This window comes from Oncorhynchus mykiss, chromosome 18 (genome assembly GCF_013265735.2).
Source record: "Oncorhynchus mykiss isolate Arlee chromosome 18, USDA_OmykA_1.1, whole genome shotgun sequence".
Lineage (NCBI taxonomy): Eukaryota > Metazoa > Chordata > Actinopteri > Salmoniformes > Salmonidae > Oncorhynchus > Oncorhynchus mykiss.
The window spans coordinates 39,388,784-39,414,116 of NC_048582.1; the positions used below are offsets into that span (position 1 = coordinate 39,388,784).

The 25,333-nt window shown below is 40.4% G+C and overlaps 1 protein-coding gene across 1 annotated transcript; it reads right to left on the reverse strand.

The window, feature by feature from the left end:
* Positions 1 to 431: 431 nt before the first annotated feature.
* On the reverse strand, positions 432 to 24,683 carry LOC110496205 (C-type lectin domain family 4 member M). Its single transcript, XM_021571971.2, has 6 exons — positions 24,410 to 24,683; positions 14,483 to 14,608; positions 13,548 to 13,742; positions 12,115 to 12,332; positions 9,720 to 9,835; positions 432 to 1,196 (listed from the first exon to the last, which is right to left on the reverse strand). The coding sequence occupies exons 1-6, from the start codon at positions 24,516 to 24,518 to the stop codon at positions 1,046 to 1,048; spliced, it is 915 nt and encodes a 304-aa protein (XP_021427646.2). The 5' UTR covers positions 24,519 to 24,683; the 3' UTR covers positions 432 to 1,045.
* Positions 24,684 to 25,333: the final 650 nt, after the last annotated feature.

The following is a 25,333-nucleotide window of genomic DNA, read 5'->3' on the forward strand; positions in this document are numbered from 1 at the left end:
TAACAGCAAAGTAATTCAGTTTTTGAAGTACCTGTAATAATTCTGAAAGCCCAATAAGCTTCAAAATCTTGTTAGATTGTCCTAAATCTTGTACCATTTTTCTAGAATGATTTCACTCCACAGTATTCAAATAGCTCACCACCCCACATGTAAATAGGCGAGGCAAAGCAATCATTTAGCAAACAAGTAACTTATACGCTAACTGTACACCTATATAACACCTATTCTGTTATTTCCTTTGGCGATTGACAGCCCCAAACACTAATCACCTAGAGAACAACACTGAAAAAGGACATACTCTATAACCGCGTTGGTCTAGACAGATTACCTTCGACCTTCGACTGGATGATCCATTCCCAAAACTAACCGTAACCACTCAAAGTAAAAATGTGTGGTCCAACATAATCTGTCATAGTAAATAGGCTGAACTATTTTCCATTTTCAACATTTTTATTGACAAAACCAAAACAAATGCATTTGCATTGTTATGAATAGATCATTTGATCGTCTGTTTTATGAAAAACATTTACATAAATCTTTTTTTTTTATATATATATTTTTTTTCTTCTTCTATGAATCTAAATAACATGACCGTTGATTGACAGACATTGCTTTAGAAGGATTTTGAACTGTGGTGACCACTTCAATGACACAACAGTAACTATATAAGATCCTCCTGGAGTAAAAGTTTAATTGAAAAAGCAAATGAAAGTAGATACTATTAAAGTAAAGCATTGCTCTTCAGACCTGATAATGCTGTAAAAGTCAACGACAGGGGTGGCCAACCATCTTCCTGAAGAGCTACCGGTCTTGCTCTTTCCCTGCTCTAATACACCTGATTCTACTAATCAGCGGCTCATCCGAACCTTGGTTAGCTGAAACAGATGTGTTAGAGCAGGGTTGGAGCAAAAACCTGAATACCCAGTAGCTCTGCAGGTGAAGTGTTGGTCATCACTGGTCTATCACTATGGACGTTGACAGGGAGGAATTCTGGGTCCAACACGAGTCTGGTAAGTGCTTATCTCTAAGTAGCAGGTGCATAGGCCTACATCTCGATCTCACAGATGAAGGGCCAGTACATGGTGCACGGGGCGTCGTACCAGCTGCTCACCGCCTTGCGCTCCAGCTTGCGAGTCTTCACGATGTAGCCACAGTCTTCGTCAATGTGGTTGTTGGGCTCGCCTTCCTCCCAAAAGCTATAAAGGGAGAAAAATGGTTTCGTTATTAAAAAAAACAACACATATTCAACCAAAACATCTCTTGGTATAACGTACATCATATACAAACAACATATATACACTACCGTTCAAAAGTTTGGGGTCACTTAGAAATGTCCTTGTTTTTGAAAGAAAAGCACATTTTTTGTCCATTAAAATAACATCAAATTGATCAGACATACAGTGTAGACATGGCTAATGTTGTAAAGAACTATTGTAACTGGAAACGGCCAATTTTTTATGGAATATCTACATAGGTGTACAGAGGCACATTATCAGCAACCATCAGCAACCATCACTCCTGTGTTCCAATGGCACCTTGTGTTAGATAATCCAAGTTTATAATTTTAAAAGGCTAATTGATCATTAGAAAACCCTTTTGCAATTATGTTAGCACAGCTGAAAACTGTTGTACTGATTAAAGAAGCAATAAAACTGGCCTTCTTTAGACTAGTTGAGTATCTAGAGCATCAGCATTTGTGGGTTCGATTACAGGCTCAAAATGGCAAAAAAAAAAGGACTTTCTTCTGAAACTCATCAGTCTATTCTTGTTCTGAGAAATGAAGGCATTTCCATGCAAGACATTGCCAAGAAATGCTGATGTTCCAGATACTCAAGTAGGGAGTTTAAATGTATTTGGCTAAGGTGTATGTAAACTTCCGACTTCAATTGTATGTATATATATATATATATATATATATATATATATATATATATATATATGTGTGCGTATAATATATGTTTCACTAGAATAGCTGTTGGCCATTGGTGTGCGCTACTGAACTAGGTTATCTGCAGTGCCTCTACAGGTCTCTCTTTGTCTCAATGAGACAAACCGTTATAAAAGTGAGATAATGTAAAATAATGTACCATATTCTTCACTCTGTCACTGCCGTCTTAATTGCAGCAGTAGTAAGGAAAGACGAAGCAATGGAATATGTAAAAAAATATATATATAAATATAAAGAAAGAAAAGAGGAAGAAATAAGGATGAAATGCTGAAGAATGGGAAGGAGGATAAGACAAGCAAAAAAAGGAGGAAGGAGAAGGGAATCTGAAGCAACACTAATATCTTTTGAAAACACATTAAGAATGAGGAAGAGAGATCATATGATGGCGACCAGGCTGACACAAATTTGAAGGAGGGAAGAAGAACATGGAGAAAACAAGTGAGGTTATGGGCCCATGAGGAAGGGAAACTGGGCCAAAGGGGAAAGGTTCTCTTTCAAAGTATGCATACCAAAACATGCCAGTAAATGTGTGTATACACAGACGGTCCTGTCCTATTTTACTGTAGATCAATACTGTTGCTGCCTGAGCACACAGTCCCAGAGGTCAGTGTCCATAGGAACCAGAGCTAGGTTGACAACAAGCTAAGTTAGTAGCTGTTTCTGTTTTCGGAGTGGCTGCAGATCCATATTCTCTGGAACTTTCTTTCCGGGGACTAAAGGTGCCAAAACCTCTGCGCATGTGCAGGATTCTCTACTTGCGAGCGTAAATGGACCGTAACTCCCCTTTGATGCAATTTTTTTCTTGTCTATTCTGACCTTGAATTTAAGCATGAGAATAACACTTGCCCCCCCCCCCCCCCCATCCCCCAATACACGTGTAAATATTGGACTATAAATTATAGTCTTGCTAAAATGTGTATTCTATTCTACTGCCATTTACTTTGTGATTATATTCTTATCTTTTATTATTTGCTATTGCTGCATTTGTCGCGAAAGAACCTGCTAGTTAAACATTTCCTAGGAGGATGTATACCATGAGTATCCCATTACATATGACTAACACGACGTGAAACTATTCGCTTGGGGGTGGAGATCAAAGAAATGAAGATGTGGCGGAGGTGTGTCTACTTAATTCCCTCGTAATTCCACCCCCTTTACAATCAAATTAAGCAATGAATAACGTTAAGCAACCTGTTGGTTTCCAAGTGGAGCGACTTTATTTTTTATGATAGAAATAACATAATTCTCCATGTACTGTAATTTACAAATTGATAAGAGGCTGAGCTATTGATAAGAGCTGGGCAAATGAAAGTCGCTAGGATAAGGTGATTGTAAATATACATTATAATTGTTTTCAATCTATTTAACCGTATGATCGCTGGAGACAAATGTGAAACCAGTCATATGGCAGCAAACTGAAGCTCATCAACCATTCTTCTCTCATGCGGCCACAACTCAACAGCATGCACCACTAGGCAAAATATCTGCTTTGATTGAAACAAAACACAGGTATGCTATAGTTTGTTTAACACTATCTGCTAAAAGATTTGCTCACTGTACAGGATTCGAAACAACACTGTACATAACTAAGAAGAGTATAGTTTGAGATCAAATGGTTTGGCGTGCAGATGCTGCATGGACGTTTCACTAGTAAAGCTTAAAGGATTATCATACACGATTGACAGTGAGAAATGTGAAGGTAGGGTGACCACAAAAAAATGTATGTGTAAAGTAGAGGTAAAGAAAGACATGCGCGAAACGTGATACAGATCTTTCAAGGGGATTCAGGGGCGCGGGGGCGGGCCGGGGGAGGAACATGGCGGTTATATGTTTCCGGAGCCGCAGCCTTCTCTTTTTCCCCTCTACCTGAGATATAGGGAGTTATTTGGACCCATAGAAATAGAACGACTAGAATGGTCAATAACATTCAAGTCAATGCTCTGTGATGGGTGGACCGGTGGCCATATTGAGTGTACCCATAGGAGTAAAGCAGGAAGTAATTTTATTTCTGGGGTCCGAACAGTAGTTTGTAATAGCCTATTTCTCCTGCATGTAGATCCATTGGGTTACACATTTTTGTTATTTTTCTGATTTATATTATTTCTTTATGGGTCACACAAAGCACAGTCATACATTTCACAAGTTTCGTTTAAGTACAGTCATGCAGTAGAGAATACAGAGGTCAATTAGTTATCCATCTTGCTATAGTTATCCATCTTGGTAATCTTCGTACTGTATTATGTACTAAACAGATCATATATCATCCATTACTATTTAAAATCCATTATCATAGTCCACTTAATAAGTTAAGTGGACGGAAGAACAAATAGGAATATCACACGCCTGATGAAAAACACAGTCAAATGTACCATAACATATTTGTATCTCAGATACAGATGGGAAACATAATGTAGAAACATAAATCCAATAATAACATATACCGTTTAGCAGATGCCTTTATCCAAAGCGACTAACAGTCATGTGTGCATACATGTTACGGTGGTCCCGGAATTCAAACCTACTAGCGTCGCAAGTGCCATTCTCTACCAGATGAGTTACGGAGGACAGAATGAATGAATGAATCTTGTAAAAGATTATAGCCAACTACATTATGGGCCAGTTTAAATAAATCCAGGTGAAGGCTTACAGTTGAAGGCGTAATTCTGGTTCAAAAAAACAAGAATTTTGTTGGTAAACTATTGAATCTTAAATCATTTAAGCCTATGTCTATGTCTATGAATCCAAATGATTATTATTAGCATTGATTATATCTATATATCAATATAATCCTGGGGCAGACTATTTAACTCAACGCCGCATTACACGTTTAAATATACCAATGCGTAAGTCTCTGTGTAACACACCTGACTGATTGTTTCATCCACGCAACTCTGACAACCTTACAGCCTGTTGAGCCTTGAGCCAAATATCAGCAGCCCTCTGTCTGAAAACCGACTGACCAATACCCAGGTTTACAGTGGTGTCAAACGTGTACAGAGAGAGGACTGTGTAGAAGATATTTCTATTATTGTCAAAAGTTATAAAGAAAAAGTCCTTGAAGACATAAAAGATGAGCCACAGAAAGCAAATGACGTAGAGAATTCCCTGCAGGATCCCAGTAATGGTGGCCCTCATCTGACTGCGCAGGCGGGGCGCGGAGAAGGGGCTGCCGCTCTCCTTCATGCTCTTCATGTGTCTGTGCAAGTAGCGCACAGTGGCACAGCTCGACCCGACTACCACACAGAGTCCAAAAAAGATGTATAGAATTTTCAAAACAAGACGTGTCGTCTCAGTGTAAAACAGGTCACTTGGCGAGGCAGACGCAGTGCTGTTCATTGATGTGTAAGTGCCGTTTGCATTTCCAGAGGCACTGTTGAGTAAATCAACTATCGCTGGAATATGAAGAGAAATGTCAAACAAAAACAAGACCCTGTTGATAAACAGGACCCAGTAAATGATGATTTTGATGTTCCTCTTCACCCGGGTGAAGAGAGCTCGCCGAGCAGGGACGATCTGGGTGTAGTAGAAGAAATTCAGCCACACAGAGGTTGTCATACTAGTGGGGAAAGTGTACTCCACTAGCATACTAGCAGCGAGCCTGAGCTTCAGATGTTCCGTGAAGAGGAAATATTTCATTGCAATAACAGAAACCAAGAAAACAATGGTGCAGCAAACTAAAGATTCCAGTAGTGTCTTCATAGGCTGTTTGAGTCCCTCTCTGCCGCGCTGAGGACAGAGCAGGCAGAAGGCAAAAAAAACGTTTGCAAATACGCTGATTGCAATGAAAGTCACATTGACGCTGACAAACGCCAGGTTGTCCATCCCGATGTGCTGATCCTGCAGTTCTGACAAGACAAGGTTTATGCTTGCAGTGACATCTTGTCTTTCCGACCTCTAGAAGCTCAAATGCCGCATTTGCATTGAACATGTGGAAACTGGGCCTAATAAGCTGCAAGTTACATTAGCCCAAAATGAGAATGCAAATATAGAACATTGACAACATTGGGGAGGAGGGGTTGGGCTGCAAGTATTTGACAAACCCACTGAAATGGAACATTTCATCTTGAATGAAAGTTGTGCTGGGTTGGGGGTGGGGCGGGGGGGGGGCTATTCTTGGCCCAGAAGTTCCTTAGGCAGCATGTTGATAGTCTCATAACAGTATACAGACTCTCTGGTAATCTTTTGGGTGGCTCAGAGCGTGCAGAAGGCAAAACATGAATTTGTCAGACAGCTTCAACACCAAAAAGGTCACATTTACAGCATATAAAAAGGCAGAGTCATCCATTGCGATCCTGTCCATCAATGCAAATGGGCAGGTGCTCAACTGCAGACGTGTAATGGTGGACAACCAAATGGGGTAGGGGCCTACAGAATAGCACACGCCTGGGTATGAAAAACACAGTCAAATGAACCATAAGCTGTTTGCATCACAGGTACCAACTGCGAAAACATAGGACTGAGTAAACAACAAAAATGTGAAAAACTACATTAATATGCTAATTTGTACAAGATAAAGCAGGTTTTCATATTACATTAGTGCCACAGACTCAATTTAAACAGGTGTGGCTGAATCCTGGTTTACAGACTTATCTCCGTGCTGTTGGGCTGTTTGTTGCTACTTGGCTATCTACTTGGCTATCTGCCAAACTTTTCGTTTTGAACTTTTAATACATTTACCAATGTCTTTGTTTTTTTCTTTGCTCAACTTTTTCTTTCAACTTTTACCCCGGATGCTTTATCTGGACATGGTTCTACGGGACCTCCACCAGCAGAAAAGGCTAAGTAGTAACATTAACATGAACACTATGCGCACAGAACCCCCCCCCCCCCCCCCCCAACCGTTGTCACTCATCTAGCAGACAGAAACGTTCAACCTGTTCAACATGAGAGGATGGCTTTCACTTCAGCTGTGAGGAATTCATGAACTTCTTCGATGAAAAGATCATGATCATTAGAAAGCAAATGATGGACTCTTCTTTGAATCTGCGTATTTCTCCAAAGCTCAGTTGTCCTGAGTCTGCACAGAACATCCAGGACCTAGGATCAATGGAGACACTTAAGTTGTTTAATCCTGTATCTCTTGACACTGGATCCTATTCCAACTAAACTACTGAAAGAGCAGCTTAAATGGCTCCCTATCCACCAGATGTGTAACAAACACACTAAAAGTGGCAGTAATAAAACCTCTCTTGAAAAAGCCAAAGCTTGACCGAGAAATGTAAAAACTATCGGCCTATATCGAATCTCCCATTCCTCTCAAACAATTTACAAAAAGCTGTTGCGCAGCAACTCACTGCCTTCCTGAAGATAAATAATGTATACAAAATGCTTCAGTCTGGTTTTAGACCCCATCATAGCACTGAGACTGCCCCTGAACAGGCAGCTAACCCACTGTTCCTAGGCCGTCATCGAAAATAAGAATTTGTTCTTAACTGACTTGCCTAGTTAAATAAAGGTAAAATAAAATAAAAAAATGGAGGTGGTAAATTAGCTTTTAATGGTGTCAGACCACGGCTCTGCATCTGACCTCGTGCTCCTAGACCTGCTTTTGACACCATCGATCACCATATTATTTTGGAGATATTAGAAACCGGAATTGGTCTACACGGACAAGTTCTTGCCTGGTTTAGATCTTATCTCTCGGAAAGATATCAGTTGGTCTCTGTGGATGTTTTGTCCTCTGACAAATCCATTGTAAGTTTTGGCATTCCTCAAGGTTCCGTTTTAGGACCACTATTGTTTTCACTATATATTCTACTTCTTGGTGATTTGGAAACAGAATGCCAACTTTCACGACACACAGCTTTACATTTCGATGAAACAGGGTGAAGCTCCAAAATTGCCTACCCTGGAAGTGGAAGGCGGCAATATTTTACTTTTAATCCATGCTATTGTCACTTCTAGATTAGACAATTGCAATGCTCTACTCTCCGTCTACCCGGACAAAACACTAAATAAACTTCAGTTAGTGCTAAACATGATTGCTAGAATCTTGAATAGAACCCCTAAAAATTATCATATTACTCCACTGCTAACCTACAAAGCATTACATGGGCTACCTATCTCTCCGATTTGGTCCTGCCGTACATACCTACACGTACAGATATGGTCACAAGATGCAGGCCTCCATATTGTCCCTAGAATTTCTAAGCAAACAGCTGGAGGCAGGGCTTTCTCTTATAGTGCTCAATATTTATGGAATGGTCTGCCTATCCATGTGAGAGACACAGACTCGGTCTCGACCTTTAAGTCTTTACTGTAGACTCATCTCGTCAGTAGGTCCTATGATTGAGTGTAGTCTCACGTAGGGGTGCGAAGGTGGTTATATATCCTGCCTGGTTGGTCCTGTCCGTGGGTATCCTCGGACGGGGCCACAGTGTCCCCCAACCCACCCCTGTCTCAGCCTCCAGTATCTATGCTGCAATAGTCTATGTGCTGGGGGGCTAGGGTCAGTTTGTTGTATCTGGTGTCATTTTCCTGTCTTATTCTGTGTCCTGTGTGAATTTGAGCATGCTCCCTCATATTCTCTCTCCCTCTCTCCCTCCACACCCGGAGGACCTGAGCCCTAGGATCATGCCTCAGGACTACCTGGCCTGATGACTCCTGGCTGTCCCCAGTTCACCTGGCCGTGCTGCTGCTCCAGTTTCGACTGTTCTGCCTGCAGCTATGGAACCCTGATCCCGTTCACTGGACGTGCTACCTTGTCCCGCACCTGCTGTTTCGATCTCTGAATGCTCGGATATAAAAAGCCAACTGACATTTACTCCTGAGGTTCTGACCTGTAGCACCCTCTACAATCACTGCTGGTCATCTATGAATGTTTGAACATCTTAAAGAACAATCTGGCCTTAATGGTCATGTACTCTTATAATCTCCACCCGGCACAGCCAGAAGAGGACTGGCCACCTCTCAGAGCCTGGTTCCTCTCTAGGTTTCTTTCTAGGTTCCGACCTTTCTAGGGAGTTTTTCCCTAGCCATTGTGATTCTACATCTGCATTGCTTGCTGTTTGGGGTTTTAGACTGGGTTTCTGTACAGCACTTTGCGACATCTGCTGATGTAAGAAGGGCTTTTCAAATACATTTGATTGATTGATTAATGAACATCCCCTAATCGAGGTTTACATGGTTAGTTAGACCTATGGTCTGTGATTCAATACGTTTTTAATGAACCACCACAGTCCAGAGATAATTTAGGCCATGTGTATGAAGCCAATCATTTAGTGTTGATTGAATCCAATATAATCCTGGGGTAGATTTAGGGCTCTATTCAACCAGATCCGCTTTAGCAGACATCGGCATAGTGGTTGTTTTGGTGGTGTCGGAGGTGGAACTGCTTTAGCTGTCCTGGCATTATACCTGAAGCGGGCATTGCTATTGGCTGCAGGGAGTCACATGAACAGAAATCCCATACGCAGCCTTGTTTACAAGTTGGAACACTAGAATGTGAGATGTAATCTACACCTCCATTACGATGATAGAAACCCTTATTATTTTATTTCAGCATTTTTCAATTTGAGCGTCATTATTTCTATGTAGCCTGCACTTTCTCGCTCTGAACTTCTAATCTGAGTAAGGTGGGGGTGACTTGTGACAATGATAGCAAGAGCAGCGATATGACGGCTCCAACGCAGTTCTACCTCTGACACTCCGCCAAAACATCCCCCTTGTGCGGGTGTCTGCTATCGCCAGTTAACGCCTGATCTGATTGAATCTAGGCATCCACGAAACCCGCCCACATTTTTGTTGTAGCCCAGCAAAGCCAAAAACTTACCCCCCGACCAATTTGGTTCCATCGACCCAAAGCCAGTCTGCCTCAGCCGTCTCGTCACTGATTCCAAACCAGTAGGCATTCCAGTGGCCCCGAGGTAACTGGTTCCACAGAAACGTCTATAGCAGGAGACATGATTACATTGGGATGTGACAATGTCTATAGCAGCAGACATGATTACATTGGAATGTGACAATGTCTACAGCAGGAGAAATGATTACATTGGGATGTGAATGATGACGTCTACAACAGGAGACATGATTACATTGGGATGTGAATGATGACGTTGATAACAGGAGACAAGATTACATTGGGATGTGAATTATGACGTTGATAACAGGAGACATGATTACATTGGAATGTGACAATGTCTACAGCAGGAGAAATGATTACATTGGGATGTGAATGATGACGTCTACAACAGGAGACATGATTACATTGGGATGTGAATGATGACGTCTACAACAGGAGACATGATTACATTGGGATGTGAATGATGATGTCTATAACAGGAGACATGATTACATTGGAATGTGAATGATGACGTCTGTAACAGGAGACAAGATTACATTGGGATGTGAATGATGACGTCTACAACAGGAGACATGATTACATTGGGATGTGAATGATGACGTCTGTAACAGGAGACACGATTACATTGGGATGTGAATGATGACGTCTACAACAGGAGACACGATTACATTGGGATGTGAATGATGACGTCTACAACAGGAGACACGATTACATTGGGATGTGAATGATGACGTCTACAACAGGAGACATGATTACATTGGGATGTGAATGATGACGTCTATAACAGGAGACATGATTACATTGGAATGTGAATGATGACGTCTGTAACAGGAGACAAGATTACATTGGGATGTGAATGATGACGTCTGTAACAGGAGACACGATTACATTGGGATGTGAATGATGACGTCTACAACAGGAGACACGATTACATTGGGATGTGAATGATGACGTCTACAACAGGAGACATGATTACATTGGGATGTGAATGATGACGTCTATAACAGGAGACATGATTACATTGGAATGTGAATGATGACGTCTGTAACAGGAGACAAGATTACATTGGGATGTGAATGATGACGTCTGTAACAGGAGACACGATTACATTGGGATGTGAATGATGACGTCTACAACAGGAGACACGATTACATTGGGATGTGAATGATGACGTCTACAACAGGAGACATGATTACATTGGGATGTGAATGATGACGTCTATAACAGGAGACATGATTACATTGGAATGTGAATGATGACGTCTGTAACAGGAGACAAGATTACATTGGGATGTGAATGATGACGTCTGTAACAGGAGACACGATTACATTGGGATGTGAATGATGACGTCTATAACAGGAGACATGATTACATTGGAATGTGAATGATGACGTCTGTAACAGGAGACAAGATTACATTGGGATGTGAATGATGACGTCTGTAACAGGAGACACGATTACATTGGGATGTGAATGATGACGTCTACAACAGGAGACACGATTACATTGGGATTTGAATGATGACGTCTACAACAGGAGACACGATTACATTGGGATGTGAATGATGACGTCTACAACAGGAGACATGATTACATTGGGATGTGAATGATGACGTCTATAACAGGAGACATGATTACATTGGAATGTGAATGATGACGTCTGTAACAGGAGACAAGATTACATTGGGATGTGAATGATGACGTCTGTAACATGAGACACGATTACATTGGGATGTGAATGATGACGTCTATAACAGGAGACATGATTACATTGGAATGTGAATGATGACGTCTGTAACAGGAGAAATGATTACATTGGGATGTGAATGATGACGTCTACAACAGGAGACACGATTACATTGGGATGTGAATGATGACGTCTACAACAGGAGACAAGATTACATTGGGATGTGAATGATGACGTCTACAACAGGAGACATGATTACATTGGGATGTGAATGATGACGTCTACAACAGGAGACATGATTACATTGGGATGTGAATGATGACGTCTACAACAGGAGACATGATTACATTGGGATGTGAATGATGACGTCTACAACAGGAGACATGATTAAAGAACATTCCCTCAATTACTCCATTCTACCAGGAGAAATTGGTTTAGACTAATTATCATGAACCCCAAAACTCTCTTGTTGACGTTGGGCTTTATCTTCCCTATTGATTGGTTATTTCCAGCCTTGCCAGATATTTGAGAAAATCAACAGTGTCTAATCCACCACATCCCTCCTCCTCTACTCTCTTTCCCACCCGCCTTTCTCCCTTTTCCAACCTCTCTTTCCATCTTTAACTCCACCCCCTTCTCTCTCTTCCCCCATCCCTGCCTCTCTCTCCCCTCTCTCTCACCTGTTCCTCAGCAGTGTGTATGATGGCCAGGTGTCCTATTTTCTCCTTGCACCAGGTCTGGCTGTCCGGCCAGGTCATACTCCTGGTGGAGATGTAGTAGCAGCTTCTGTTGAACACCAGCCAGTCCGGAGGACAGGTTAGTGGGGTTGAAGGGGGCAATGGGATTGACGGAGGTGACAGTGGAGATGGGAGTAATGTGGGTGATGTTTGCTCTGGTTCTGTCATACACAGCAGAGGGTAGGATTTAGATCGACAGCAAATGTTTGATTTGCTTCAGCATCATGTCACGCAGGGGCGCAACTTTGGTTTTAGAAGTGGAGGGGACATATATGGGATCAATATCATACCAAATGTATTCACAAATGTAAATCACTTTCCAAAAATGTAAATCACCAATCCACAAATGTAAATCCCCAATCCACAAATGTAAATCACCAATCCACAAATGTAAATCACCATCCACAAATGTACATCACTTTCCACTAATGCAATTCACGATTCACAAACAAACACCTTTTGATTTGTATTTGTAAAACGAGGGCCTTAAAAGTAAAATCACTGCCATAAAGATTTTCACATAGGAGAGATATGCGCAAACATGACAGATCTGGCAAACCTGCAACTCCAGCGCTTAGGTCACCTGACTTTTGGCAGGGATTTGACGACAAGAAAAAGACAAGAAGTTCTCATGCGTAGACAAGAAGTTCTCATGCGTAGACAAGAAGTTCTCATGCGTAGACAAGAAGTTCTCACACAGAAAAAAGTTATTGCGGTAGAAAGTGATTTGTAGGTGTAGAAAAAAGGTTTGTACTCATAGAATGCGATTTCTATAAATCGCTGGCAGCCTTTCGTTCGGCCATGTTGATGCCTGCCTTTCAGGGCTGCAGAAATGTATAGTATGGTAACCATAATATGTTAACCATATGTGTAACCATAGTATGTCCAACGTAAATAATCGAAACCCTTGCCCTAGATTACTTTATATTTGCAACACTATTGTGGTGTATATACATTTTTGGAAAGTGTGGATAGTAATTTTTTGGAAATTTTGGAAATTTGTGGATAGTAATTTACATTTGTTGATTGGTGATTTACATTTTTGGAAAGTGATTTATATTTGTGGATTGGTGATTTACATTTACGAAGACATTTGGCATGATATTGATCCCATAGACATAACTTATTTTCTTTTTTTTATCCAGTCGGATAAACACTCTGAACAGCCTACCCAACTGCTAGGAGGCGTCCACATGGTCCTAAAGCACACCTTTGCCTCGATTTGAATCACATTCCAATGATAAAACTGGGCGGGACAAAAATGCAATTTCAGAATGTGGTGGGGGGGCATGTCCCCCCCGTCCCCAATGAAAGTTGCACCCCTGAAGTCATGACACACACACACACACACACACACACACACACACACAGCTGACCTGATTTGGCCATCCTAGCCAGAAGTTCCTCTCTCTCCTTCACAAGGTCTTCTTTCTCCATCTGCAATTTTCTCAGGGCTTCAGTCAGGGTGGTCACATTGGTGGTCTGCCTCTGCATCTGGATTTGACCACCAGAGTCATTCTGAGGCAGAGAAGCCAGATGCTCATTGCGCAAGCTCTGATAAAGGTTCTTATCTGAGAGGAAGACAAGAAGCAGGGGACTTCAGTCCAAAGCATCCAGGAAAAACAACAAGTCTTTAAAGAATGGAAGGCAAAGACAAAGTATAAGATGAGTGTAGGGCAGATGTGGCGAGGTTCCTTTGAAAAGGCTAGTTGAACTTGGCAGCCATAAGTCATGGGAAGGTATCCCCATGGAACAAAACACGCAAATGTCTATTCATTAACGAGCTGAGGATGAAATCGTCAACTGCGGCCCTAAGATTTGTTCAGGGTAAGATTTGTTCAGGAGCAGCAATCACTGACTCAACACTGCTTTTTGACCTCACAATTTGTCAGTGTGCACGTAGAGTTTCATTTCAGTTGTTTTATGCAGGTTGCATTTACTGGGATGACACATGTACTGGAGACAAAACATCTGATTTTAAACCAATCCTTAACCACACTGCTAACCTTATGACTAACCCTTGGGACCGTTGAGATGTGGGAAATAAATGATACAACACAAATGAGTAACTGGTAGCACTTAAACTTTGTTGGCTGGGGAAGACATGTTTCACAATGTAATTCCCTGGCAGCCCAATACACTGTATTCAGATTCCATGAATCCACCCTCCCCTCCCCTCCCCTCCCCTCCCCTCCCCTCCCCTCCCCTCCCCTCCCCTCCCCTCATTGGGACACAATGGTACATCAGGAAGTGGTTTATGGAGGCACCATTGAAGCAACGTTGTGTGGTGGTTGTGTGTTTGATTACTCACAGTGGGTGCTCACAGCGATGACGGACAGCAGCAGGACAGCACAGAGTGTGGCTAGGCAGCCCGTGGCTAACCTGTAGGGCCCTTGGCCACTCTGTCTGGAGCCTGCTCTCAGTGAGGGAACAGACACTGTTATGGAGGACACAGAGAAGTACATGACACCAGTGTATTGAGCTCTGTTTCAGTTGAAAATGTTGGTGCTAATTGCCCTGTATGCAGTTTTGGGGGGCTTTTGTGCACCGGAAACACTTTATGGCAGAGTCAGATACTATACTACAGCCTACTGTCTGCAGGTTGGGGATGGACAACATGCTTACACTGAAATCTTCTCAGAATTTCAACTAATCCTACAGACAAAGAAACATATGTTTTTTTTATAGACTTCATGAATCATTGTACAAAGTATGGAAAATAAGTATGAAATCAAAAACTATTAAGTATAATTGAAAGAGAGGTGCTATGACATGCCATTAGCAAGCCTAAATACACAAAGTATACAAAACTGACCAGGTGAATCCAGGGGAAAGCTATGATTCCTTACTGATGTCACTTGTTAAATCCACTTCAATCAGTGTAGATGAAATGGAGGAGACAAGTTAAAGAAGGATTTTTTTTAAGCCTTGAGACAATTGAGACATGGATTGTGTATGTGTGCCATTGAGAGGGTGATTGGGCACGACAAAAGATTTAAGTGCCTTTGAATGGGGTATGGTAGTAGGTGCCAGGTGCACTAAAATGACGTTGGAGGCAGCTTATGGTAGAGAAATAGTGGACTGGTGGACATTCCTGCAGTCAGCGTGCCAATTGCACACTCCCCCAAAACTTGAGACACTTGTGGCATTGTGTTGTGTGAAAAAACATTTTAAAGTGGCCTTTTATTGTCACCAGCACAAGGTGCACCTGTGTAGAGGCTGATGCCATAGACTTGGAATCATTGGCCACTTTAATAATGGAACACGAGTCACTTTAATAATGTTTAAATAATGTTTACATGCTGCTTTACTTATCTCAAATGTATATATGTTCTATATATTATATTCTACTGTATTTTAGTCAATGCCACTCTGACATTGATCAATCTAATATTAATATATTTCTTATTTCCATACTTTTACTTTTAGATTTGTTTGTATTGTTGTGAATTGTTAGATACTACTGCACTGTTGGAGTTAGGAACACAAGCATTTCACTACACCCGCAATAATATCTGCTAAATATGTGACCAATAAAATTTGATTTGGTATTTTATTAGGATCCCCATTAGCTGTTGCAAAAGCAGCAGCTACTCTTCCTGGGGTCCATACAAAATATGAAACATAATGACATAATACAGAACAACATTAGACAAGAACAGAACTACGTACATTTTTATAAAGGAACACGTAGCCTACATATCAATGCATACACACAAACTATATAAGTCAAATAGGGGAGAGGCGTTGTGCCGCTAGGTGTTTCTTTCTGTTTTTTGAAACCAGGTTTGCTGTTTATTTGAGCAATATGAGATGGTTCCATGCAATAAGGGCTCTATATAATACTGTACGTTTTCTTGAAATTTGTCTTGATTTGGGGACTATGAAAAGACCCCTGGTGGCATGGCTGGTGGAATAAGTGTGTGTGTCAGAGCTGTGTGGAAGTTGACTATGCAAACAACTTAGGATTTTCAACTAGAGATCGGCCGATTAATTGGAATGGCCGATTTCACGTTTTCATAACAATCGGAAATTGGTATTTTTGGGCTCCGATTTTGCCGATGTCAGCTCGGGGGATCCAATCTTGCAACCTTACAGTTAACTAGTCCAACGCTCTAACCACCTGCCTCTCATTGCACTCCACGAGGAGCCTGCCTGTTATGCAAATGCAGTAGAAGCCAAGGTAAGTTGCTAGCTAGCATTAAACTTATCTTATAAAAAACAATCAATCAATCATAATAACTAGTTATAACTACACATGATTGATGTTATTACTTGTTTATCTAGTGTGTCCTGCGTTGCATATAATCAATGCAACGCTGGGGGATGATTTAACAAAAGCGCATTTGTGAAAAAAGCACAATCGTTGGATGACTGTACCTAACCATAAACACCAATGCCTTTCTTAAAATCAATACACAGAAGTGTATATTTTTAAACCTACATATTTAGCTAAAATAAATCCAGGTTAGCAGGCAATATTAACCAGGTGAAATTGTGTCATTTCTCTTGCGTTCATTGCACGCAGAGTCAGGGTATGTGCAACAGCTTGGGCAGCCTGGCCAATTGCGAACTAATTTGCCAGAATTGTACGTAATTATGACATAACATTGAAGGCTGTGCAATGTAACAATAATATTTAGACTTAGGGATGCCACCCATTAGATAAAATACAGAACGGTTCCATATTTGCCTGAAATAATAAACGTTTTGTTTTCGAAATGATAGTTTCCGGATTCAACTATATTAATGACCAAAGGCTCGTATTTCTGTGTGGTATTATGTTAGAATTAAGTCTATGATTTGATAGAGCAGTCTGACTGAGCGATGGTAGGCAGCAGCAGGCTCGTAAGCATTCATTCAAACAGCACTTGAGTGTGATTTTGCCAGCAGCTCGTCGCAAGCACAGCTCTGTTTATGACTTCAAGCCTATCAGCCTAATGGCTGGTGTAACGATGTGAAATGGCTAGCTAGTTAGCGGGGTGCGCGCTAATAGCGTTTCAAACGTCATTCGCTCTGAGACTTGGAGTAGTTATTCCCCTTGCTCTGCAAAGGCCGCGGCTATAGGTATATGAAATACAAATGGTATGAAGAGAAATAGTCCTATAAATACTATATTAACTACAACCTAAAACCTCTTACCTTGGAATATTGAAGTCTCGTGTTAAAAGGAACCACCAACTTTCATATGTTCTCATGTTCTGAGCAAGGAACTCAAACTCAAGCTTTTTTACATGGCACATATTGCACTTTTACTTCTCCAACACTTTGTTTCGGCATTATTTAAACCAAATTGAACATGTTTCATTATTTATTTGAGGCTAAATAGATTTTTATTGATGTATAATATTAAGTTAAAATAAGTGTGCATTCAGTATTGTTGTAATTGTCATTATTACAAATAAATAACATTTAAAAAAAATATATATATATATATATATTATTAATTTATTATTATTATTATTTATTTTTTAATCGGCCGATTAATCGGTATCGGCTTTTTTGGTCCTCGAATAATCGGTATCGGCGTTGAAAAATTATAATCGGTCGACCTCTATTTTCAACACATGAATGTTTCTTATAAAAAGAAGAAGTGATGCAGTCAGTTTCTCCTCATCTCTTAGCCAAGAGACTGGCATGCATAGTATTTATATCAGCCATCTGACTACAATTAAATGCAAAATGTGCCGCTCTGTTCTGGGCCTGCTGCAGCTTAAATAGGTCCTTCCTTGCAGCACTTGACCACACGACTGGACAATAATCAAGATTAGACAAAACTAGAGCCTGCAGAACTTGCTTTTTGGAGTGTGGTGTCAAAAAAGCTGAGCATTTCTTTATTACGGCTAGACTTCTCCCTATCTTTGCAACCATTGAATCTATATGTTTTGACAATGACAATTTACAATCTAAGGTAACGCCAAGTAATTTAGTCTCCTCAACTTGTTCAACAGCCACACAACAACAACCACACCATTCATTACCGGATTCAACTGAGGTCTAGCACTTAAGGAATGACTTGTACCAAATACAATGCTCTTAGTTTTAGAGATGTTCAGGACCAGCTAATTACTGGCCACCTATTCCAAAACAGACTGCAACTCTTTGTTATTAACCTGTTAGAGCTCTAGGGGCGCTATTTCATTTTTGGATAAAAAACGTTCCCGTTTTAAGCGCGATATTTTGTCACGAAAAGATGCTCGACTATGCATATTCTTGACAGTTTTGGAAAGAAAACACTCTGAAGTTTCAGAATCTGCAAAGATTTTGTCTGTAAGTGCCCCAGAACTCATTCTACAGGCAAAACCAAGATGATGCATCACCCAGGAATTAGCAGAATTTCTGAAGCTCTGTTTTCCATTCTCTCCTTATATGGCTGTGATTGCGCAACGAATGAGCCTACACTTTCTGTCGTTCGCCCAAGGTCTTAGCAGCATTGTGACGTATTTGTAGGCATATCATTGGAAGATTGACCATAAGAGACTACATTTTCCAAGTGTCCGCCTGGTGTCCTGCGTCGAATTCGGTGCGCAATTGCCAGCTGCTTCTACTTTACCATTTGATTCAGGGGAGAAAGCATGTGTCCAAGAACGATGTATCAATGAAGAGATATGTGAAAAACACCTTGATGATTGATTCTAAACAACGTTTGCCATGTTTTCAGTCGATATTATGGAGTTAATTTGGAAAAAAGTTCGCGTTTTGAGGACTGAATTTTGGGATTTTTTTTGGTAGCCAAATGTGATGTATAAAACGGAGCTATTTCTAATACACAAGGAATCTTTTTGGAAAAACTGAGCATCTGCTATCTAACTGAGAGTATCCTCATTGAAAACATCAGAAGTTCTTCAAAGGTAAATTATTTTATTTGAAGGCTTTTATGTTTTTGTTAATGTTGCGTGCTGGATGCTAACGCTAATGCTAACGCTAAATGCTAACGCGAAATGCTAACGCTAGCTAGCTACTTTTACACAAATGATTGTTTTCCTAGGTTGAGAAGCATATTTTGAAAATATGAGATGACAGTGTTGTTTACAAAAGGCTAAGCTTGAGAGATGGCATATTTATTTCATTTCATTTGCGATTTTCATAAATAGTTAACGTTGTGTTATGCTAATGAGCTTGCTGATAGATTTACACAATCCTGGATACAGGGGTTTTTTCATAGCTAAACGTGACGCAGAAAACGGAGCGATTTGTCCTAAACAAATAATCTTTCAGGAAAAACTGAACATTTGCTATCTGAGAGTCTCCTCATTGAAAACATCTGAAGTTCTTCAAAGGTAAATGATTTTATTTGAATGCTTTTCTGTTTTTTGTGTAAATGTTGCCAGCTGAATGCTAATGCTAAATGCTACGTTAGCCATCAATACTGTTACACAAATGCTTGTTTTGCAATGGTTGAGAAGCATATTTTGAAAATCTGAGATGACAGTGTTGTTAACAAAAGGCTAAGCTTGAGAGCTAGCATATTTATTTCATTTCATTTGCGATTTTCATGAATAGTTAACGTTGCGTTATGGTAATGAGCTTGAGTCTGTATTCACGATCCCGGATCCGGGATGGGGAGATCAGAAAGGTTAAGGGTTTCAGTGACTTCATTAGCTGTGGTTGCTGATGCGTATATGGTTGAATCATCAGCATACATGGACACACATGCTTTGTTTAAAGCCAGTGGCAGGTCATTGGTAAAAATAGAAAAGAGTAGAGGGCCTAGAAAGCTGCCCTGCGGTACACCACACTTTACATTTTTTACATTAGAGACGCTTCCATTAAAGAAAACCCTTTGAGTTCTATTGGATAGATACCTCAGAATCCACGATCTGGCAGAGGTAGAAAAGCCATAAAACTTAGGTGCTTTTAACAACAGGTTATGGTCAATAATATCAAAGGCTGCTCTAAAATCTAACAGTACAGCTCCCACAATCTTCTTATTACCAATTTCTTTCAACCAATCATTAGTCATTTGTGTCAGTGCAGTACATGTTGATGTCACACCCTGATCAGTTTCACCTGTCCTCGTTATTGTCTCCACCCCCTCCTGGTGTCGCTTGTTTTCCCAGTGTATTTGTCCCTGTGTTTCCTGTCTCTCTGTGCCAGTTCGTCTTGTATGTTTCCAAGTAAACCAGCGGTTTTCCCGTTCTCCTGCGTTTTACATTCTCCTTTTTCTAGTCCTCCCAGTTTTGACCCTTGCCTGTTTCTGGACCTTGTACCCACCTGCCTGACCATTCTGCCTGCCTTGACAACAAGCCTGTCTGCCAATCTGTACCTCCTGGACTCTGATCTGGTTTTGACCTTTTGCCTGTCCACGACCATTCTCTTGCCTACCCCTTTGGATTAATAAACATTGTAAGACTCCAACCATCTGCCTCCTGTGTCGGCATCTGGGTCTCACCTTGTGGCATGATAGTTGAGTGCCCTTCTCTATAAGCATGCTGAAAATCATCTATTGTTAATTTGTTTACAGAGAAATAGCATTGTATTTGGTTAAACATATTTTTTTCCAACAGCTTGCTAAGAGCTGGCAGCAAGCTTATAGGTCTGCTGTTAGAACCAGTAAAGGCCGCTTTACCACTCTTGGGTAGCGAAATTACTTTGGCTTCCCTCCAGGCCTGAGGACAAAGACTTTCCTCTAGGCTTAAAAATATGACAGATAGGAGTGGCTATAGAGTCAGCTACCATCCTCAGTAGCTTTCCATCTAAGTTGTCAATGCCAGGTGGTTTGGCATTATTGATCATTAACAATAATTTTCCACCTCTCCCACACTAACTTTACAAAACTCAAACTTGCACTGCTTTTATTTCATTATTTGTTTTTTATGCATGAATATAATTGCTCACTGTTTGTCATGGGCATTTCCTGCATAAGTTTGCACACTTTGCCAATGAAATACTCATTAAAATAATTGGCAACATCAAATGGTCTTGTGATGAATAAGCCATATGATTCGATGAAAGATGGAGTTGAATTTGTCTTTCTGCCCATAATTTAATTTGAAGTAATCAAGTTTTCCTCCATCATTCTTTATATCATTGAGCTTGGCTTCATAATAAAGTTTCTTCTTTTTGTTGAGTTTAGTCACATTTCTCAATTTGTAAGCCAGTCAGATGTACAGCCAGACTTATTAGCCACTCATTTTGCCCCATCTCTTTCAACCATACAGTTTTTCAATTCCTCATCAATTCATGGAGCCTTAACAATTCTAACAGTCAGTTTCTTAACAGGTGCATGTTTATCAATAATTGGAAGAAACAATTTCATAAATTGATCAAGTGCAACGTCTGGATGCTCCTCATTAATCACATCAGACCAACAAATATTTTTAACCTCACCCACATAAGAGTCACAGCAATTTTTTTTGTATGATCTCTTATACATTATTTTAGTCCCAGCTATTGGAACTTTGGCTTTCCTGGATATAGCCACTATATTGTGATCACTGCATCCAATGGGTACGGATACAGCTTTAGAACAAAGTTCTACAGTATTAGTAAAAATATGATTGATACATGTGGATGATCTTGTTCCCTGTAGTGTTTGTAAACACCCTGGTAGGTTGATTAATAACCTGAACCAGATTACAGGACCTGGTTATGGTAAGAAGCTTCCTCTTGAGAGGACAGCTTGATGAAAACCAGTCAATATTCAGGTTCCCGAGAAAGTAGACCTCTCTGTTTACAACACATACACTATCAAGCATTTCACAGATATTATTTAGATACTGACTGTTCGAACATATTATTTAGATACTGACTGTTAGCACTTGACTGCAACACCCCACTATGAGCGTCACTGTAGCAATTGTGCAAAATGGGACACCGCATCATCTGGATATGTGCGCAACAAAAGTTCAACATTCACCTTCTGCAACCAATTCAACACATGCACCACACAGGACACACCGCAACTGCCTCTGCAACGCAATGCTGCAAGGCAAATGCAGCGTTCCATTGGGAAATGAATGTACTTCTGGTGTACCAAAATGCATTGACACTGTCGGTGTGATCGAGGCGTGAGTGTACTTCTGGTGTACCAAAATGGTCGGTGTGATCGAGGCGTGAGTGTACTTCTGGTGTACCAAAATGCAATGACACGGTCGGTGTGATCGAGGCGTGAGTGTACTTCTGGTGTACCAAAATGCAATGACACTGTCGGTGTGATCGAGGCGTGAGTGTACTTCTGGTGTACCAAAATGCAATGACACGGTCGGTGTGATCGAGGCGTGAGTGTACTTCTGGTATACCAAAATGCAATGACACGGTCGGTGTGATCAAGGCATTATTTGTGCTTATTTGTTTGAACTCTGTTTACATGCAATTGTTAAGGCCAACAGTTTACTCAGATCGACTTCAGCCATGTGAAAAACCTTCCTTAGCAAAATATAGATACCTTCCTTTTCTTGTACTTGCCTCTCATCCGACTGGTGTTAGCTAGCTACTAGTGCTGTTGCTGCGCAACCCAAGTGCTTTGGTCTGGTTTTAGAACTGAGATTCAGCTGAAAAGATGTTAGCATAGTCAGAAATGCTACAAAAAGGAAGCAGCACATTGTTGGTTCTTAATGGACAGAGATTTTCACGTGAGAGGATAAATTATACATGTTATCATAACTTTGCCCCTACAAACGTATTCAGTCCGAAAGGTGGTAAGTCTAATTGTCACTTTATGGACACTGTCGTCTTGTTCTTAAGCTGGGATGAAAGGCGGGGAATGTCTTGTGTACCTCCAATAAAGTTGATTTGCACATTTTAATCGACATTGATCTAAGCCAACATGACATATGATGATAGAGCGATTTTTATGTAACATTGAACTTCAACCAATGCATAGAGTATTGTGGGGGCGACTGCATTTTTTATGTGGTTTGCACAAAAAGAAAAAAGAGTTCAAATAAAATGAGAATTTTGTAATCCTTGAAATATAGCCCTAATGATTGGAATACACAATTGTTATTGTGGGTGCTTGATAAGGAAACATGCTACTGGCTACTATTCATTAGGTACTGTATATACCCTATCAATTTAATTCCGTACTTGTAGAATTGATGAAGAACTGTTGATTTGATGTTTGTTTGAGCCAACTGTTAAAATAGGAACAGAAGTTATGCAAAGAAGAAAACTCGTGACTATTCTGCTCTTCTGTGTTGCTAGTTGGCTACCTCTTGCTCCCCGATGATTCACAAAATGCCTGTTGTTGAATCACATCTCCCATCGTATTTGTAATGCAGGATTATGGTTGTTGATATTCCAGGTTGTGAAATTACACATGTCCACGCAAATGTGCAATCAGTACACGAAGAACATGTATCTTGCTGTTAAATGTCACGAGCTTGTTTGGACGAGTCGTTGCTACCGCACACCGAGGTAGGAGGAGGATTCCGGGAACACTACGTGGGCTGAATGGGAAGAGGGTGTAGCTTGTTAACCGTTTGGAGAAAATTCCCCATTTTATATGGGATTCCTGTAAATAATATTTCCTGTGGTGCACTGTATGCACTCAGTGTTTTCACATCTGTTTCTCGGAGAACCCAGCTGTCGCACATTTTGTCATATTGCAGCAATGGCTCGGATATAAATTGACTAGTTGAATCAGGTATGCTAGTGCTGGAAGGCAACTGCTGGGGTGTGCCAGATTACCAGATTGACACATTTTGAAATTGAAATGATTGTTTTACTTCGCAATATTAAAGACACAGCACGCAAATATATTTTTTCACATTAGATGCTAGATTTAATTGAACTAACATCTCTTGATAAAGAACTATTGATTTTCAGAACTTCTGATAGTTCTATAATATACGATTACATAATTATTTTACTTTTAGCTATGGTGTCAGATACGTGGAAGGAAGCATATTGAATATGAATTAGAAGCGGTGTCTATTCTATTGAGTTGATTGGACAAGAAGGTAATGATGAAAGACACGACATAGCAACCCTGAGATAACTTTATTTTGAATGCAATACACATCATGCCTGAGTGAACACTGAATAACCAAAATAACTCCCGAAACTTTACAATGTAAATCCTTCATATCAGGCTCTCTTTGCTGGAAATTATGCATATTGTTTTTGTCATATTGTAGTCATTTGAATTGTGTTCTTGTCCCACAAGCCATACATTTCAAAACCATGAAGGATATTTCCAATACCTGCTGCTTTCTTTACTGTAACATTTTAGATCATTTGTATAATTTCCCTAAATCAATTCCTTTGTACAGGAAACACTTTTTGATGTTCTTACCCGTGTGCACTTCAGGACCGCGCAGCTCTGAATCGTCCAAATATTGACTATCTTTGTCGATAAGTTTAGAATACATCCCATCGCATGCTGTTGATCCCATATCAACCATCTCGCCTCTCGCACGGTGATCCTCGTCAATAAGAAACTGATTCAGCAGCTAGAACTAGACTATTGTGATACCACCCCGTCACAAATTATGTGAATGCGAGGTGAAAATAAACAGAGAATTTAGCCAGAGGTGGGGAGCATGTTTTGGATTATAGCACGGACATTGGACAACAAGAAGAATGACGTTTCTGATCGTTCAACATTGCGCAGTTTCATGTGCCTAGTGCAATTTGTTGATCAATGATATTATTACATAATAATGACATGTGCATTGCCATACATATGCATTTTTTTGCATTTTTTATGACAATTCTGAAGAAGAAAAAACATTTTACAAATGTTTTAAAAAAAAGGTAATAACTGTACTAATTAATACACCATTAATTAACTATTGAAGTAGAATATAAGATTAGTAGCCTATGTATCGTTTTGTGTTTTTTTTTATGTCTGTATTGTGGGACATTTAATAGGACTAATTTACACTGAACAAAAATATAAATGCAACATGTAAAATGTGGACAAATTTGTTTACATCCCTGTTAATGAGCATATCTCATTTGCCTAGATAATCCATCCACCTGACAGGTGTGGCATATCAAGAAACTATTTAAAGAACATTACACAGGTGGACCTTGTGCTGGGGGTCAATAAAAGGCCACACTTAAATGTGCAGTTTTGTCACACAACATAATGCCACAGATGTCTCAAGTTTTGAGGGAGCGTGCAATTAACATGCTGACTGCAGGAATATCCACCAGAGCTGTTGCCAGAGAATTTAATGCTAATTTCTCTACCATAAGCCGCCTCCAATGTCAT